Below are 18,038 nucleotides of genomic sequence, written 5' to 3'. Positions count from 1 at the left end.
AGCACAATGCAAAGATACATGAAATCACCAGACCAGAAGGAAAATGACAAGCACCCAGAAACCAACCCTGACACAGAAATCCATAATCTAAACGACAGAGATTTCAAAATAGCTATCATAAAAACACTCAACGAAATACGAGACAACACAGACAAACAATTCAATGAGATTAGGAGTTTCTTCACAAAAGAGATTGAAATCATAAAGAAAAACCAATCAGTGCTGATGGAGATGAAGAACACAGTGGAGGAGATAAAGGAGAATCTGGAATCTTTAAAGAACAGAGCTGACAATATGGAGGAAAGAATTAGCATTTTAGAGGATAGGAATACAGATATGCTCCAGATGGAAGAGGAGAGAGAACTAGGACTAAAAAGAAATGAAGAAAGTCTCCAAGAAATATCTGACTCTATTAGGAAATGTAACATAAGAACTATAGGTATTCCTGAGGGAGAAGTGAGGGAAAGAGGAACAGAGAGCCTATTCAAGGAAATAATAGCTGAGAATTTCCCAAATCTGGGGAAGGAGCAGGAAATACCAGTAAGCGAAGCCAATAGGTCACCTAAATATATCAACAGGCAAAGGCAATCTCCAAGACACCTAGTGGTAAGGCTAGCCAGAGTCAATGACAAAGAAACAATATTAAGGGCAGCTAGACAAAAACAAAAAATAACGTACAAAGGAACTCCCATTAGGCTCTCAGCGGATTTCTCAACAGAAACTTTCCAGGCTAGGAGAGACTGGAACGATATATTCAAAATACTGAAAGACAAAAACTTTCAGCCAAGAATACTCTATCCAGCAAAAATGTCCTTCAAATATGATGGACAAATAGTAACTCTCCCAGATAAACAAAAGCTAAAGGAGTTCATGGCCACGAAACCCCCACTACAAGAAATACTCAAGAAGGCCCTCAGGCCTGAAAAAAAGAAGAGAAAGGGAATACAAAGCTTGGAGCCAGGAGAAAAATAGGTAGATAAACTCAGAAAAATAGTAGATCTTTACCAGAATAGGTTAGCAATCACTTAAATACTAAAATCAAAGATGAAAGGAAGGAACTCACCAAAAATAAATTTAACCTCATCACTGTGAACACACAGCCACAACACAAGATAGAATAAGGTATAACAAGAACGACTTAGAAGGGGAAGAGGAAAGTGATTGAATTGACTTAGTATAAGGAAATAGGAGGCCATCAGATGATGGACTGTCTCATACACAAGATTTTTTACACAAACCTCAAGGTAACCACTAAACAAATAATCAAAACAAAACCACATATGATAAACAAAGAGAAAACTAGAAGAGTCATAAGACAGAACAACCAAACTGAATTGGCAGTCCGAAACAAACGGGACAAGAAACAAAGGAAACACAAAAGAACCAGAAAATAAGTGACAAAACAGCAACATTAAGCCCTCATATATCAATAATGACCCTAAATGTAAATGGATTGAACTCTCCAATCAAAAGATACAGAGTGGCAGGATGGATTAAAAAGCAAGACCCAACAATATGCTGCCTCCAGAAAACACATCTCAGCACTAAAGACAAGCACAGGCTCAGAGTGAAAGGATGGAAGACAATACTCCAAGCTAATGGCAAACAATAGGAAGCAGGTGTTGCCATACTCATATCAGACAAAGTAGACTTCAAGATAAAACAGGTTAAGAAAGACAAAGAAGGGAAATATATAATGATAAAAGGGACACTCCACCAAGAAGATATAACACTTATAAATATATATGCACTCAACATAGGAGCACCAATGTACATAAAGCAACTATTAACAAACCTAAAAGGAGACATTAACAACAACACAATAATAGTAGGGGATCTTAATACCCCACTTACATGAATGGATAGATCATCCAGACAAAAAGTCAATAAAGAAATAGTAGACTTAAATGAAAAACTGGACGAGATGGACCTAGTAGACATATACAGAGCACTCCATCCAAAAACAGCTGACTACACATTCTTCTCAAGTGCGCATGGAACATTCTCAAGGATAGACCATATGTTGGGAAACAAGGCAAGCCTCAATAAATTTAAGAAGATTGAAATCATAACAGGCATCTTTTCAGACCATAATGCCATGAAACTGGAAATGAACCACGAAAAAAAAACTGGGAAAGTGAAAAAAATGTGGAGATTTAACAACACACTACTGAACAACCAATGGATCATTGATGAAATTACAGGAGAAATCAAAAACTATCTGGAAACAAAAGAAAATGAAAATATGCCATACCAAGCCATATGGGATGCAGCAAAAGCGGTCCTGAGAGGGAAACTCATAGCGATACAAGCCTACCTTAACAAACAAGAAAAAGCCCAAATAAGCAACCTTAAATTACACCTAACAGAACTAGAAAAAGAAGAATAAACAAAGCCCAAAGTCAGCAGAAGGAAAGAAATAATAAAAATCAGAGCAGAAATAAATGAAATTGAGACCAAAAAAACAGTAGAAAGGATTAATGAAACAAAGAGTTGGTTCTTTGAGAAGATAAACAAAATCGACAAACACTTAACCAGGCTTACTAAGAAAAAAAGAGAAAAGGCTCAAGTAAATAAAATTAGAAATGAAGGAGGAGAAATTACAAAGGACACAACGGAAATACAGAGGATTATAAGAGAATACTATGAGAAATTGGACAATCTAGAAGAAATGGCTAAATTCTTAGACTCATACAGCCTCCCAAAACTGAACCAAGAAGAAATGGAGAATCTGAATAGAACAATCACAAGTAAAGACATTGAAATAGTAATCAAAAACCTCCCAAAAAATAAAAGTCCAGGACCAGGTGGCTTCTCCAGTGAATTTTACCAAACATTCAAAGAAGATTTAATACCTATCCTTCTCAAACTATTCCAAAAAATAGAGGAAGATGGAACACTTCCTAAATCATTCTACGAGGCCAACATCACCCTGATACCAAAGCCAGACAAAGACAATACAAAGAAAGAAAATTACAGGCCAATATCGCTGATGAACAGAGATGCAAAAATCCTCAACAAAATATTGGCAAACCAAATACAGAAATACATTAAAAAGATCATACACCATGATCAAGTGGGATTTATACCAGGGACGCAGGGATGGTTCAACATCTGCAAACCAATCAACGTGATACATCACATCAACAAAACAAAGAATAAAAACCACATGGTCATCTCAATAGACGCAGAGAAAGCATTTGACAAGATACAACATCCATTTATGATAAAAACTCTCAACAAAATGGGAATAGAAGGAAAGTACCTCAACATAATAAAGGCTATTTATGACAAACCCACAGCCAACATCATACTCAACGGGGAAAGACTGAAAGCCAGTCCTCTGAGAACAGAAATGAGGCAGGGCTGCCCACTCTCACCACTCCTGTTCAACATAGTACTGGAGGTTTTGGCCAGAGCAATTAGGCAAGAAAAAGGAATAAAAGGAATCCAAATAGGTAACAAAGAAGCGAAACTCTCACTATTTGCAGATGACATGATTTTATATATAGATAACCCTAAAGAATCCATTGGAAAACTATTAGAAATAATCAACAACTACAGCAAAGTTGCAGGGTACAAAATCAATCTACAAAAATCAGTTGCATTTCTGTATGCTAATAATGAACTAACAGAAAGAGAGCTCAAAAAGATAATATCATTTACAATTGCATCAAAAAGAATAAAATACCTAGGAATAAATCTTACCAAGGAGGTGAATGACCTATACAATGAGAACTACGAGACATTATTGAAAGAAATCCATGATGACATAAACAAATGGGAAGATATCCCATGCACGTGGATTGGAAGAATAAACATAGTTAAAATGTCTATATTACCTAAAGCAATCTACAGATTCAGTGCAATCCCAATCAGAATCCCAATGACATTCTTCATAGAAATAGAAAAAAGAATACTAAAATTTATATGGGGCAACAAAAGACCCCGAATAGCTACAGCAATCCTAAGAAAAAAGAACAAAGCTAGAGGCATCACAATCCCTGACTTCAAAACATACTACAAAGCAATAGTAATCAAAACAGCATGGTACTGGTACAAAAACAGACACACAGATCAATGGAACAGAATTGAAAGCCCAGAAATAAAACCACACATATATGGACAGCTAATTTTCGACAAAGGTGCTAAGAGCATACAATGGAGAAAGGAAAGTCTCTTCAATAAATGGTGTTGGGAAAACTGGACAGCCACATGCAAAAGAATGAAAGTGGACCATCTGCTATCGCCATTCACAAAAATTAACTCAAAATGGATCAAAGACCTGAAGGTGAGACCTGAAACTATAAAACTCATAGAAGAAAATATAGGCAACACACTATTTGACATTGGTCATAAAGGAATCTTTTCGGATGACATGTCTACCCAGACTAGGGAAACTAAAGAAAAAATAAACAAGTGGGACTTTATCAGATTAAAGAGCTTCTATAAGACAAACGAAACGAGAATCAAGATGAACAGACAACCCACCAGCTGGGAGAGAATATTTGCAAAACATACATCTGACAAGGGGTTGATCTCCATAACATATAAAGAACTCACACAACTGAACAACAAAAAAACAAACAACCCGATCAAAAAATGGGCAGAGGAAATGAACAGACACTTCTCCAAAGAAGATATACAGCTGGCCAATAGGCACATGAAAAGATGTTCAACATCATTAATCATCAGGGAAATGCAAATCAAAACAACACTAAGATATCACCTCACACCCGTTAGAATGGCTATAATCACCAAGACAAAAAACAACAAGTGTTGGAGAGGATGTGGAGAAACAGGAACCCTCATACACAGCTGGTGGGAATGCAAACTGGTGCAGCCTCTATGGAAAACGGTATGGAGATTCCTCAAAGAATTAAAAATAGAGATGCCCTATGACCCAGCCATCCCACTACTAGGAATCTGTCCAACGAACCTGAAATCAACAATCCAAAGAGGCTTATGCACCCCTATGTTCACTGCAGCATTATTCACTGTAGCCAAGAAGTGGAAGCAACCTAAGTGTCCCTCGACTGACGACTGGATCAAGAAAATGTGGTATATACATACAAAGGAATACTACTCAGCCATTAAAAAAGACAAAATCGTCCCATTTGCAACAACATGGATGGGCCTAGAGGGTATTATGTTAAGTGAAGTAAGCCAGAAGGAGAAAGACAAACACTGTATGATCTCACTCATATGTGGAATATAAACCAACAGATGGACAGAGAAAACAGTATTGTGGTTACCAGGGACAATGGGGGTGGGGGGGTGGGCACAAGGGGTGAAGGGAGTCATATATATGGTGATGGACAAACAAAAATGTACAACCCAAAATTTCACAATGTTAAAAACTATTAAAACATCAATAAATAAATAAGTAAATAAATAAATAAATAAATAATAAAAAGTGTTGGCATGCATGTGGAGAACTTGGAACCCTCATAAATTCCTGGTGAGATTGTAAAATGATACAGCCACTTTCGCAAACAATCTGGAAGTTCCTCAAATGGTTAGACAGACAATTTGACCCAGCAATTCCACTACTAGGTACATACACAAGAAACAAGAAAACATATGTCCACACGAAAACTTGTACACAAAACCCCATACCAGCAGTCCCAAAACGTGGAATCAACTCAAATATCCACTAATTAATGAATGATTAAACAAAATGTGGTATATTATTACATGAGAATATTAGTTAGCCATAAAAAGGCATCAAGCACTAATATATGCTACAATATGGATGGACCTTGAAAACAGTATGCTAAGTGAAAAAAGCCAATCACAAAGACCAGATATCATATGATTCCATTTGTATGAGTTGTCCAGAATAGACAAATCCATAGAGACAGAAAGTAGAGCAGTGGTTGCCTAGGCCTGGGAGATTGGGGGGAAATGGCAGCAACTGCTCACGAGTGTGAAGTTTCTTCTGGGGGTGATAAAAATATTCTAAAATTGACTGTGATGATGGTTGCACAACTCAGTGAATACACTAAACCATTCAATTGTACACTTTAAATGAGTGAAATGCATGGTATGTGGACTACAACTTAATAAAGCTGTTTAAAAAAAGATCATACTACACAAGCTTTTATTATAACTTACATATGCATTTATGTATATATATCATATACCCACATACATTCTTGTATATGTAGAAGATATTCCATAAAACATGCAAAACATTGTGGAGCCAAATTTATGTAATCATACTATTGAGACTTCAAGAGGCTGATTTAAAATGAATGTTGCAATACTAAAAAAATAAAAGAATAGGGGCCAACCCCGTGGCCTGGTGGTTGAGTTCGGCGTGCTCCACTTCGGCAGCCTGGGTCCGGTTCCCGGGTGCAGACCTATACCACTCATCAGCAGCCATGCTGCGGCAGTGACCCACATACAAAATGGAGGAAGACTGGCAACAGATGTTAGCTCAGGGCGAATCTTCCTCAGCAAAAATAAATTAATTAATAATAAAAGAATACATATTCATTGTGTATATATGTTCTCTCTCACTGAAAAATAAGAGTAGAAGATGTGAAAACTTTGTAAAAATAATTTACCCATGAATATTTTAACTTCTCTTTTTTTTTTTTTTTGGTAGGGAGATCAGCCCTGAGCTAAAATCCGTGCTAATCCTCCTCTTTTTGCTGAGAAACACCAGCTCTGAGCTAACATCTATTGCCAATCCTCCTCCTTTTTTTCCCCAAAGCCCCAGTAGATAGTTGTATGTCATAGTTGCACATCCTTCTAGTTGCTGTATGTGGGACGCGGCCTCAGCATGGCCGGAGAAGCGGTGCGTCAGTGCGCGCCCAGGATCCAAACCCGGGCTGCCAGTAGCGGAGCGCGTGCACTTAACAGCTAAGCCACCGGGCTGGCCCATTAACTTCTCTTTAAAAGCTATGTTTAAGGAATGAGTCATTGAGTATATTTAAAACATCTATTCTCCGAAAGTTCCAAAAGCTGCTTAGCTGAACTGCCCCACTTCCACGACACATGCAAGTAAGTGGAACGGACACATTACAATCTCAGAGAATTATAACTAATAAAAATATAACATGCACTAAAAAAAGGTTGATCCATAAGTATACTTTTTTATGTTAGAGACAAATTATAAGCTCAATACCAACAAAGTAAAGTTATTCTGGAAAGCTTCAAATCTAAAATGCTTATTAAGGAAAAATTATAAAGGAAAAACAAAATGAGCAACAAAACTTTCCAAAGAAAGCTGTGCATTCTGTGCAAAACATTCAAATATCACAAATGTCTTTTTTAAACACTCTTTTCTTTCTGCAAGTATTGCCTGGCTACATACAGCCCAATAAGCAAATAAGATATTATGAGAACCAAAGTAAAAAATGAATAAAAGGTAAGCTCAAAAAAAAACCAAGCTGAAATATCTTTAAAAAAATGTTCACTTGTAACAGGTAGACCAGTGCAATAATGAGGAGGTAAAAAAGTTTCCATAAAAAATATATATATATTATATTATATACTCCTATAACATTTTGAAACATTAGAGCTATTATTACCATACATAATTGTCTTATTTGTACACTGATTACAGCTTATAAGAATGCTGAGCCTAATATAATATGGAAACTCACAAGTCAGGAAAACTGCCTAGAAAGTTTCAAAGAGTTACTCTCATTCTATACACCAGGTGCAAAAGAAACAGGAATAGGGAAATGTAAGGCTAAAGAAAGATGTTAGAAAAGATAAAAGTGAGGGGGCCGGGCCGGTGGCACAACAGTTAAGTTGGCACATTCAGCTTCGGCGGCCTGGAGTTCACCGGTTCGGATGCGGGGCATGGACCTACTCATTGCTCATCAAGCCGTGCTGAGGCAGCGTCCCACAAAGAAGAACTAGAAGGACTTACAACTAGGATATACTGGGGCTTTGGGGAGAAAAAAGAAAAAGAGGAAGATTGGCAACAGATGTTAGCTCAGGGCCAATCCTCTTCAAAATAAAAAAGGAAAAAAAGATAAAAGGGAAAGTGTTACACACAAAGATCTATTTGAGAATGCAGCGATAAATTCATAAGACAGCATGACTTTGTTCAAAAGAATTGGGTTCTTGGGGCCGGACCGGTGGTGCAAGCGGTTAAGTGCGCGTACTCTGCTGCGGCGGCCCGGGGTTCGCCGGTTCGGATCCCAGGCGCGCACCGACGCACTGCTTGGCAAGCCATGCTGTGGCGGCATCCTATATAAAGTAGAGGAAGATGGGCATGGATGTTAGCCCAGGGCCAGTCTTCCTCAGCAAAAAAAGAGGAGGATTGGCAGATGTTAGCATGGGGCTGATCTCCTCACACAAAAAAAAAAAAAGAGAATTGGGTTCTTATTCCATTGCTGCCCCAAGGTGTGAGTGGTCAGCTTTCTTAATTTCTTTGAGCTTGCTATTTCTTCACCTCTAAAACAGTTAGGAAAAAGTAACACGCACAACTCCTGTAAAGATTAAGTTAGGTCGTGCAAAGAAATCTCCACCTAACACAGAACCTGTCAGGGGTATTTACAGGACAGTACTTGCAGGAAGCAAAGGAAAGACGAACTCCAAGTGATTTCCTCATTACGATTTACTTACTGCAGCACTCTTTCCCGGAAAGTTGAAAAAGGCATCAGGACCATACTTCTGAGGCATGTGCTTTAACACAGACAGCAACTTCCCAGCATGTGGAGGCTATAAAAATAATCAACAACTCATTAACCACACTATTCATCATACAACAAAAATACCTATTTTTTAATATAGTCATACTTTAATATAATCAAGAATAACCAAATAATGCTATAAGCTAAAAAGCATATAAAATAACCAAAGAAAGGTTACTTCCAACTATCTTAAACAATGCACTCTATGCCATTCTTCCATAACACTATAGGACATATGAGGTGTTTGATAAATATGGGCCAATACCATTTGACACCTGAAATTCTTCATCACACTGCAGCAAAAATGAACTTTTAATATTACAAACTACATCAACTTACCACCCATCCCTCTTTAGAACGCTTTTTAATTTCACAAATAAATAATGCTCACTACGTTCCACTGTTTAAGGCACTTCAAAAACAATAAAATATTTTAACCTCATAACCATGTGAGAGATTATTATTATCCCATTTTATAGAGGAGGAATCTGAGACAGAGGAACACATCCAAGGTCACACAAGTATCAAGTGGCAAAGATGGGGTAAGAACTCAGTTGGACTCCCGAGTCCATCCTTTTAATCACTACTCTTTCACTTTATCTATTCACTATTTATTCACTTTATATTATTCTGTCTCTCTTGTAGCTTCCCATAGCCTTTAAAATGAAGACCAAAACTCCTAACATGGCCTACCACATACTTTATCTACCTTGTTAGCCTCATTTTGCCCCTAAATCTCTTCTCCCTGCACTCCATCCACAATGCCTTCTCTGTCTTCTTCCCATAATAGGTCCTAAACACAAGCTACTCCTTGTGCTTAAAATGTCCCACTAGGCCTAGTTCCCTCCCCTCTTAACTAAATAAATCTTACCCATCCTTTAGAGCTCATCTTAATGGTCACTTCCTCAGAGCAGTCTTCCCTGACCTCTGAGACTGGATTAAATCTCCCTATCATATTTCATTCTACAATATACCTCTACTAGCATGTATAAAAGTTGTAACATTATATCTATTTGACTAATGCCTCTTTGACCCACAAGTCTCCTCTAATACATTAAACAACCAACAGCTAAAATGAAAAAGCTCATTTACATTTACAAGGAAATGCAATGGACAATCAGATATACACTATCATTTTAATCAGTTTACAAGCAAATAAGATAAAGTGTAGTATATTCCTCTTTGTTAAAAGTTAAAAGTTCAAAACAGTGTCAAACTACAAGTGAAATCACTGGCTTGATTTCATCTTATTTGATAGCTGCTCTAAATTATCAGTACTAACTTGCTAAAAGAGTTCACCAATTGTCTACCTAAATGTTAAGTGAAAAGCTTCATTCTTAGGTGATGAAGAGATTTTCAATTAACTACACTGCTCAATTATAAAAGTGTAATAACAAGTAACTACAATCACAATGATTTTCTAAAATAAATTCCAAAATTAAATAACCAAAAATAACTCTGCAGTCAAAAATAAAAATACAGTATTGTAGCATTTCCATCTAGAGAAATCATTCCTCAGAACTTCCTTTCTATATAAACTAACACACAGACAGAGAGAACAGTTTGGTGGTTACCAGGGGGCAGGAGTTGGGGGGTGGGCACAAGGGGTGAAGGGGCACATTTATATGGTGACTGACAAATAATAATGTACAACTGGAATCTCACAATGTTATAAACTATTATGACATCAATAATGTACAACTGGAATCTCACGATGTTATAAACTATTATGACATCAATAAAAAATATAAAATAAAAATATTAAAAAAAAAATTTCCTTTTCTACAAAGCAATCAACAAAAGAATACATTGATAAGCACTTTCCTCCACAGACACTGCTAGGAGAATTGTATATTGGGAGAGCCTTTCAGAAAATAATTTAATAGTCATATTTCAAGATTCTTTAAAAATGTTCATGCCCATTGATACACGATTTCCATATGTAAAAATCTGTGCTAAAGTAATAATCAGAAAAGCAGATATAGATTTATATAGGGATTTTCCACTGCACTGATGTGATAGTAAAAGCTACATAAATAAAATAAACCTCTGAGCAAGGCCTTGCTCTTGTTTTAGTAATAGTTCCTTATTTTTTTCCCTTTATCCTCTAAACCTATTCTCACTCTTCTCCCAATCCCATAAGCAAATATATTAACATGTTTAATCTTTTTATATGTGTTCCTTCAAAAATGTGTTTTTGTGTGATTGTACTTATAATTTAAATGATGTTGGGTTAGATATATCATTCTGTTTCTTACTTTCTTCCTGCTTTTTGCATCTATTCATATTACTCTATACACTGATTCTAAGTGTTACACAATAATCTACTCTATGCATCTAACACATTTTACCTATCTACTCTCCCAACGATAAACACCTACGTACACAATCCACTGCCATCAAAAATAACGCTTCAGTGAACATCCTTGTGTATATTCCTTATGGAACTATGTGAGAATTTCTTGGAACATGCACTCAGGAGCAAATTACTAAGTCACTGGATATGGGTGTAATTTATGTGACTAAGTAGTGCTAGATTACTCTTGAGGTTGGTTCAACTGGTGTTCATTCCAACCACAAGTAACCATTCCACAGGTTAAAAATAACCCTATTCCCCCAATTATACTTGCTATTAGCCAACTTTATAATCCTTGATAGTAATAGATATAAGGTGATATATCACTACTGTTTTAATTTGAACAACTCTAATTATTAGTGATTTTTGTGTTTATTTGATTGTGGGGTTTCTATCTCTGTAAATATCTGTTCATATCCTTTGCTATTTTCCTACAGATAATTTTTTATATTCACCAACAAAAAAATTATATATTCAGAATAAATTATATGAATATAAATCAAAACCAAAATCAAACCAGTATACTTCCTCTTCTGGACATGACAGTAACAAAACCTAGACTTACTAACTCACCAAAAACAACTATAAAACTAAACAAAAAAAAAAAAAAAAAAACTACACAAAATGTATAAGACAAAAACTGTTTTCAGACATGGAAGAAGAGGTAGCACAAGACTGTGATCCTTGAGAAAGGGAAACAAAATAAGCCTTGAGATTACCCAGACTTTCCAGGTCACTGCACAGTGAGAAGGAAACCAAACAGAACTTGAAGAAGATCTCACTGAGTTGATGAGGCAGAAATTGGAGTATGGGTAGTCTGAGGTGGACAGAAGCTTCAGGGAAGAGTACTATAGAGGAAAGAGTGACGCAGACAAGAAACTCCAGAAATATGCATTGACTCTTTGGCTTAATACCAAACTGTTCATTTCTACCTTAAAATTCAACCAAGTGGAGCCAAGATATTGACAGCTATAAGTCAAAAAATTCCCATAGCTAATAAAGAGACAGGAACTGTCTGAGACCCTATTTGGCCCTGGAGAGAACACAGTCTTACACTACCTCTTGCCACATGTCTGCAACTTGGGGTCATTCACAGAGACCCTAGAAAAGTCAGGCCTGAACAATAACGCTAAAGTAGCCCTAGAGTAACAGCCAATCTAAACCTGACCAAAAACACTTTACAACTAGCCTGAAAGGATAAAGTTGATCCACAAGTAACTTATCTGCCTGCAAAAACAGTCTAATAATCTTAAAAGGAATATGACAAAATCCAGCACTCAACAAGGAATAATTCACTGTGTCTAACATCACTAGCATAAGAAGCAGGAAAATGTGACCTATAAGCAGAAGCAAAATCAGTGAGTAAAAAGCTGATCTAGGAAATGACAGAGATGATAGAATTAGTAGACAGGAACTTCAAAGCAATTATTATAAATATGCTAAATAGTCCCAAGGATTTAAACGAAAACATGAACATAATAAGGAAAATGGAAGACATTAAAAAGAACCAAATAGAATTTACAGAAATAATATCTGAAATCTAAAATTTTTAATGGATGGAATTAACACTCTGCAGAAGAAAAGATCAGTTATCTTAAAAATATAGCAATAGGGCCATCCCGGTGACGTAGCAGTTAAGGTCAGGTGCTCCACTTTTGCGGCCCGGGGTTCACAGGTTCAGATCCTGGGCGCAGACCTACACCACCCATCGAGCCATGCTGTGGAGGCATCCCACATACAAAACAGAGGAAGAGTGCCACAGATGTTAGCTCAGGGCCACTCTTCCTCAAGCACAGAGGAAGATTGGCAGTGGATGTTAGCTCAAGGCCAATCTTCCTCATGAAAAAAAAATATATATATAGAAGCAAAAGCAACCTAAAATGAAGCACAGAGAGAAAAGACTGAAAAAAAAAAGTGAACAGATCCCAGTGACCTGTGAGACACTATCAAGAGTGCTAACATACATGTAATTGTAGTCCCACAAGGGGGGGGTGGGGTGTACAAGAAAATGATATTTGAAGAAATAATGACCAAAATGTTTCCAAATTTGATGAAAATTATATTATAAACCCACAGATGCAAGAAATCTTATAAGGATAAAGACGAGGTAAACCACACCGAGAAACATAATAAAACTGCTAAAAATCAATGATAAAATCTTAAAAGCAGCCAGACAACTACAGCTTCATACAAAGAAGCTAGAGTCTAACCATTTTAACAGACTAATTAGAGCGTATAATTGCAGAGCACAAATTTAGTTATACTTAAACAGAGCTAGATTAAGGATCAGCTGTGGGCAATGATCTCTAAAATAAGCCTAGAAATGCAACAAAAATGGAGAAAATATTTACTAACATTCCTCTAAGGGATAAGTAACCAAATGGTAGGAAGAAACAGTTTGATAAGGCACCTGGAGTTCAAAATAAGTTGACCACCACTACCATCCATTGCAAACGACCACTAAATTGCATCTAAGGAGGATGGATCCAATTAACTGCAGAGCTTTTGTTCACTGAGTCCGTTATTCAAATTTAAGGGCCACAGCTAAACTACTCAGATCAACAGAAAGAGAAGCTACCTAACACTTATTTCTCTGTCCTTACCTTTTCCTCTAATAAATGTTAAATACATATTTGAAGAACCACAATTTGAAGAAGGACCAAATTACTAGCCTGCCTGGAACACCCAGTTCTCTTTGTCCACACCTGTGTCAGGTCATGGCAAAAGTAGCTCTATAGATCTAAATGCTATTTTAATTGATCTATTTCCCTCAACTTGACATTTACCCCCTGTGTAATAATATCAGTTACTTAAAAGCTACTAATACGTTTGGGGAGGATACTTTCAAATACCAAAGAGTATTTAGGTTTTTTTACCCATTGTCCTTTATCTCCTTGAAGTTTACTGAAGAATAGCTTTAGTTCTCGAACTGTCAAATTATAGCTAGCCAGCACTCCCAACATGTCAACTAAAAGATCTGAAAACAAAGAAAACAACAAAATAATTAAGCTACTTATATCTCTTGAAGGATTAAAATACACTGTGCTTACTTAAGAGTTTGGCCACTAAAGTTACAGGTACATGTTAGATGCTCAAATATTTCTTAAATAAATATTATTAAATAAAATAAGAAAAACGTAGTATTTAAGAATCAAACTTTATTTCTTAACATCCATTATACTACAGAAAAAGTCATACCTGCTATCATATTGTCAACTTTTTCAATTTTCCCAAGCACTTTTTCAACAAGGCCTACTTCAGTGCAGACTTGAAGATTTCGTATGCTTTTCTTCAGAATGGCTGTAAACATGCTCCAGACTTCTGCTTGGCAAGTAACGTCACATTTTTCTAGTAGGTCCACCATGCAGATGATACTCTCACCTTCTTGGATAATGAAATTCATTTCCAAATCAAACTGCCCTCCTACCAACTTCCAAGGGGGAAAAAAAAAACAAAACATTAAAAGCATTAGTATTTCTTCAATATAACTAGAGCGCACTCCTAAGCTTTAGACTGGCAAGAACTACTCATAGAATTCTTCTCTACCTCCTACAACAATAAAAGCATCTTAAAACACACACACACACAGCCCTAAAAAATAAACTTCTAAAAAAATCTTCAAGTTAAGATAGCACAAAGTCAAGCAAGACTTAGAATATAAAAATGGAAATATTTTTCAACAAAAACAAATAAGACAAATATATGTCTTAGGTAAATCACTACCTACTACCTTGTTACTAATACAGATCTAACTTAGCTCTATAATTGTTTCTAATCTAATATTTCATTTATGAATTATGAATTCTGTGAACTACTCACAGTAACCTAAAGGTCCTTTGCTACCTACACAAGCTATGAGCTCACAGCAAAAATGAAAAGCTTTTTGAAAAAGGCTCAGAGTGGAGTGGACACAAAACTTGGAGTTTATACAATTTGTCAAATTCCTGGTTTATTATACCTATCCATTTTGATCCCTCTCCTTCTCTGTCAATAATCAAAATAACTTAAACATAGTCACACACCCAAAGTCAGTAATCAAGAAAATTTCACTGCTATTACTATCAGAAAATCCATCCAGAGAAAGCTGTAATGACCTATCTCCACCTTGCAATCTCACCCACAGCATCTTCCAACAGAGGAAAGGTTTTTAAATTTTAACAAATCCCAAATGCTTAAAGGAATTAAAATATTTTTATAATTACCTTTGCAGAGCTATCCTTTTTAACTAGATTTTTAAAAGATCTCTGTCAGAAATAATTACATACATGATTCACCTACAGTCCTGTCCTTCTGAAAAATTCTTGGTTTTTCATTATGCATTCCTAAACCCAAAAGGTGGGCAAGAATTAGGAGAAGTGAACTTTACAAAACAAAATCCAACAGCTCATAAAAGAACAGACATGACCAAATAGAGTTTACTCCAGAAAAGCAAGGAAGGTTCAGAATTAAGAAATCAAAACTCCTCGCAGCCAAGGATCGATACGTGTTCCAGGTTCTGCCAAAGATGTACACTGGCATGAGAAAGAAAAAATGGAAAAATGAACAACATGAGGCAATATCTCCATGCAGGGAGATAAGAAATCCTGGAAAACACAGTGGTAAAGGCATCTGGTTCTTCTAGGAAATCTCCGGCACAGATTTTAGTGTACAATTCTTCGCATCATCAGTAACAAGCAGCATAAGGAGAAGACAGCTGGGTTTCTGCTACAAGAGTCCCTTGATGTGATTGGGACAGTTCTCCTAGCTACATGGTCCTGGCTATGAAATACACATGCTTGCTTCCCTAGTCAACCCAAAGATTCTGTAAGCTACATAAGAATGCTAATATGGACTTTTTTTTTTTTTTTGGTTTTTTGAATATTATTTGCTTGCTTTAACTTTTTTTTCTAAAGTAATTTCAAACACTCAAAAAGCACAAAGTATAGAATTCCTGTATACCCCTTACCCAGCATCCCCTAATGTGAATATATTACATAATCATAATACAATCATTAAAACCAGGAAATTAACATTGATACAATACTATTAACAAATCTACAGCTCTTATTCAAACGTTGCCACTTGTCACACCATAATGTCCTTTTTCTGATCCAGGATGAGCATCCCCTTAGTATTCTCAAAAGTGAGACAGTTGCACAGGCATTCTTTGACTTTCATGATGCTGACACTTTTGAAACATATTTGCCAGTCATTTTACAGACTGTCTTCCAATCTGAACATTTCATCATTTTAAATTCAGGTTATGCATTTTTGGTAAAAATACCCCAGAAGTGGTGTATGTCTTTCTCAGTGTATCCTTTCAGAGGATACTTAATGTCAATATGTCTCGCTAATGGTGAAGATAGCTTTGATCACTTGTTTAAGGTGTTGCCTGTCAGATTTTTTCCATTTTAAAATTACTATATTTCATTTTTAAGTTATAAAGCATCTTGTAGGAGAATACTTTGAGACTATACAAACATCTTGTTTCTCATAATTTTAAGCATCCACTGATGGATTTTACCTACAACTGTTATTACTGCGGCATTGGTAAATGGTGGTTTTATATTTCCATCATACTTCCTACATTTATTAATTGCAAAAGACTTCCTTTGATAATAAAATACATCAATCACATCTGAAAAGCCAGCATCATGCTCAAATAGGAAAATTAAAATGATTCTCATGAAAGTCAGAAACAAGACTAAGACGTACTATCATTACTATCATTTGATATTATTCTGGAGATACAGAATCACATTTAGTGAAAAAGCAGCAACATGTATAAATATCAGAACAGAGGGATTTAAATTACAATTATTTTCAAATGACATGATATATATCCAGAAAAACAAAGAGCTTCAACTGAAAAAATTGCTATAAATGAGGAAAGTATTTGGTAATGGAACTACTGATACAGTTAACAATATGAATCAATCTCAAGAGATTGCTAAATAGAAGAAGCCAGACACAAATGGTTACCTTAACAACTAGAAATTTACTGTATAGATACATTTAAGGAATGATGTTAAGATACAAGAATTTCATTTTAACATTTTTTGTCTAGAAAATAGAAGAAACAGTCCCCCCAAAAAAACATTATAAGGTAACGGTTAGTAAACTATAACCTTAGTATAGGTTAGTGTAACTATATAGTAGAACACGATGCAGCCGTTGAAAAGAATGCGGCAGCTCCATCTGACACTAAAAGATCTCTGAAATACATTGTTTAGGTAAGAAAAATCAAAGCGGAAAAAAGTGTGAATAGTAGGCTACAATTTGAGTGTAAAACATAAACGTATACACATATACCTAAGAATGATACATAAATAACCAAATAGTGATTGCCTCTGAAAAGGTAACTGAGCATCTGAGGAAAGAGGGCAAAGGGAGAGTTTTTAGTATATACACTTTTGGACATCCTCCTACACAGATCTAAATAGGTCAAAAACCTAGTTGCAACTAACTTAAGAAACATTACCTTTACCTTAATATTACTTACATCAATCTTTCATTTTTACCTGTGTTTATTACCATCCGTAACCACCCTTCCAAGAAGCTATAGAATTAATTTTTGAAAGTAATTTCCCAAAAAAAACCCCCAAATATTTCACCAGCTTTTAAATCGAGTTTATACTGTGAGAGTAGTATCCAGACAGGTGTTTTAAGTATTTCTCCATTGCTTTAAATATTATAAAATATGCCTTTCAAGGAGAAAATTCATGGCAGAAATTGGTACATACAAATGTGTGGCATATTTGATATATTATATGTATGCATATCTATTATACCTAAAAAGCATGCACAGGGTCTACAGCATGTCATGTTAACCCTTTCTAATAGTTATTTGAAGCTGATCAACCTTCAAAACACAAATTTGTTTCCAATGACAGGGATCATAATCCAAGTCCAGGCATTGGCTAGTTATTATCTGAGCTGTAGTAATGGCTCTGCACCACAAAATGTAATCTTCCCAAATGTCACAGTAAGTTATGAATATCTGAGCAGCCTAATGCACTTTACTAGCCATGAAATGTGAAAATGTA

At 35.9% G+C, this 18,038-nt stretch overlaps 1 protein-coding gene across 6 annotated transcripts in view; it reads right to left on the bottom strand.

Annotated features, from left to right (window-relative positions):
* LRBA (LPS responsive beige-like anchor protein) overlaps positions 1 to 18,038 on the bottom strand; it is a 718,950-nt gene that overhangs the window by 628,847 nt on the left and 72,065 nt on the right. For all 6 annotated transcript variants that reach the window (XM_087437546.1, XM_087437548.1, XM_087437549.1 and 3 more), the window contains exons 3-5: positions 14,212 to 14,443; positions 13,890 to 13,990; positions 8,590 to 8,685 (exon numbers count right to left, since the gene is read on the bottom strand). In XM_087437546.1, the coding sequence (XP_087293672.1) occupies positions 8,590 to 8,685; positions 13,890 to 13,990; positions 14,212 to 14,443 (429 nt within the window). The remainder of the gene's footprint in view (positions 1 to 8,589; positions 8,686 to 13,889; positions 13,991 to 14,211; positions 14,444 to 18,038) is intronic.

The sequence above is a fragment of the Ceratotherium simum genome, chromosome 12 (assembly GCF_057802395.1).
Source record: "Ceratotherium simum simum isolate JZ-2026a chromosome 12, ASM5780239v1, whole genome shotgun sequence".
In the NCBI taxonomy this organism is placed as follows: Eukaryota; Metazoa; Chordata; class Mammalia; order Perissodactyla; family Rhinocerotidae; genus Ceratotherium; species Ceratotherium simum.
This window is presented reverse-complemented; position numbering and strand designations above follow the sequence as displayed.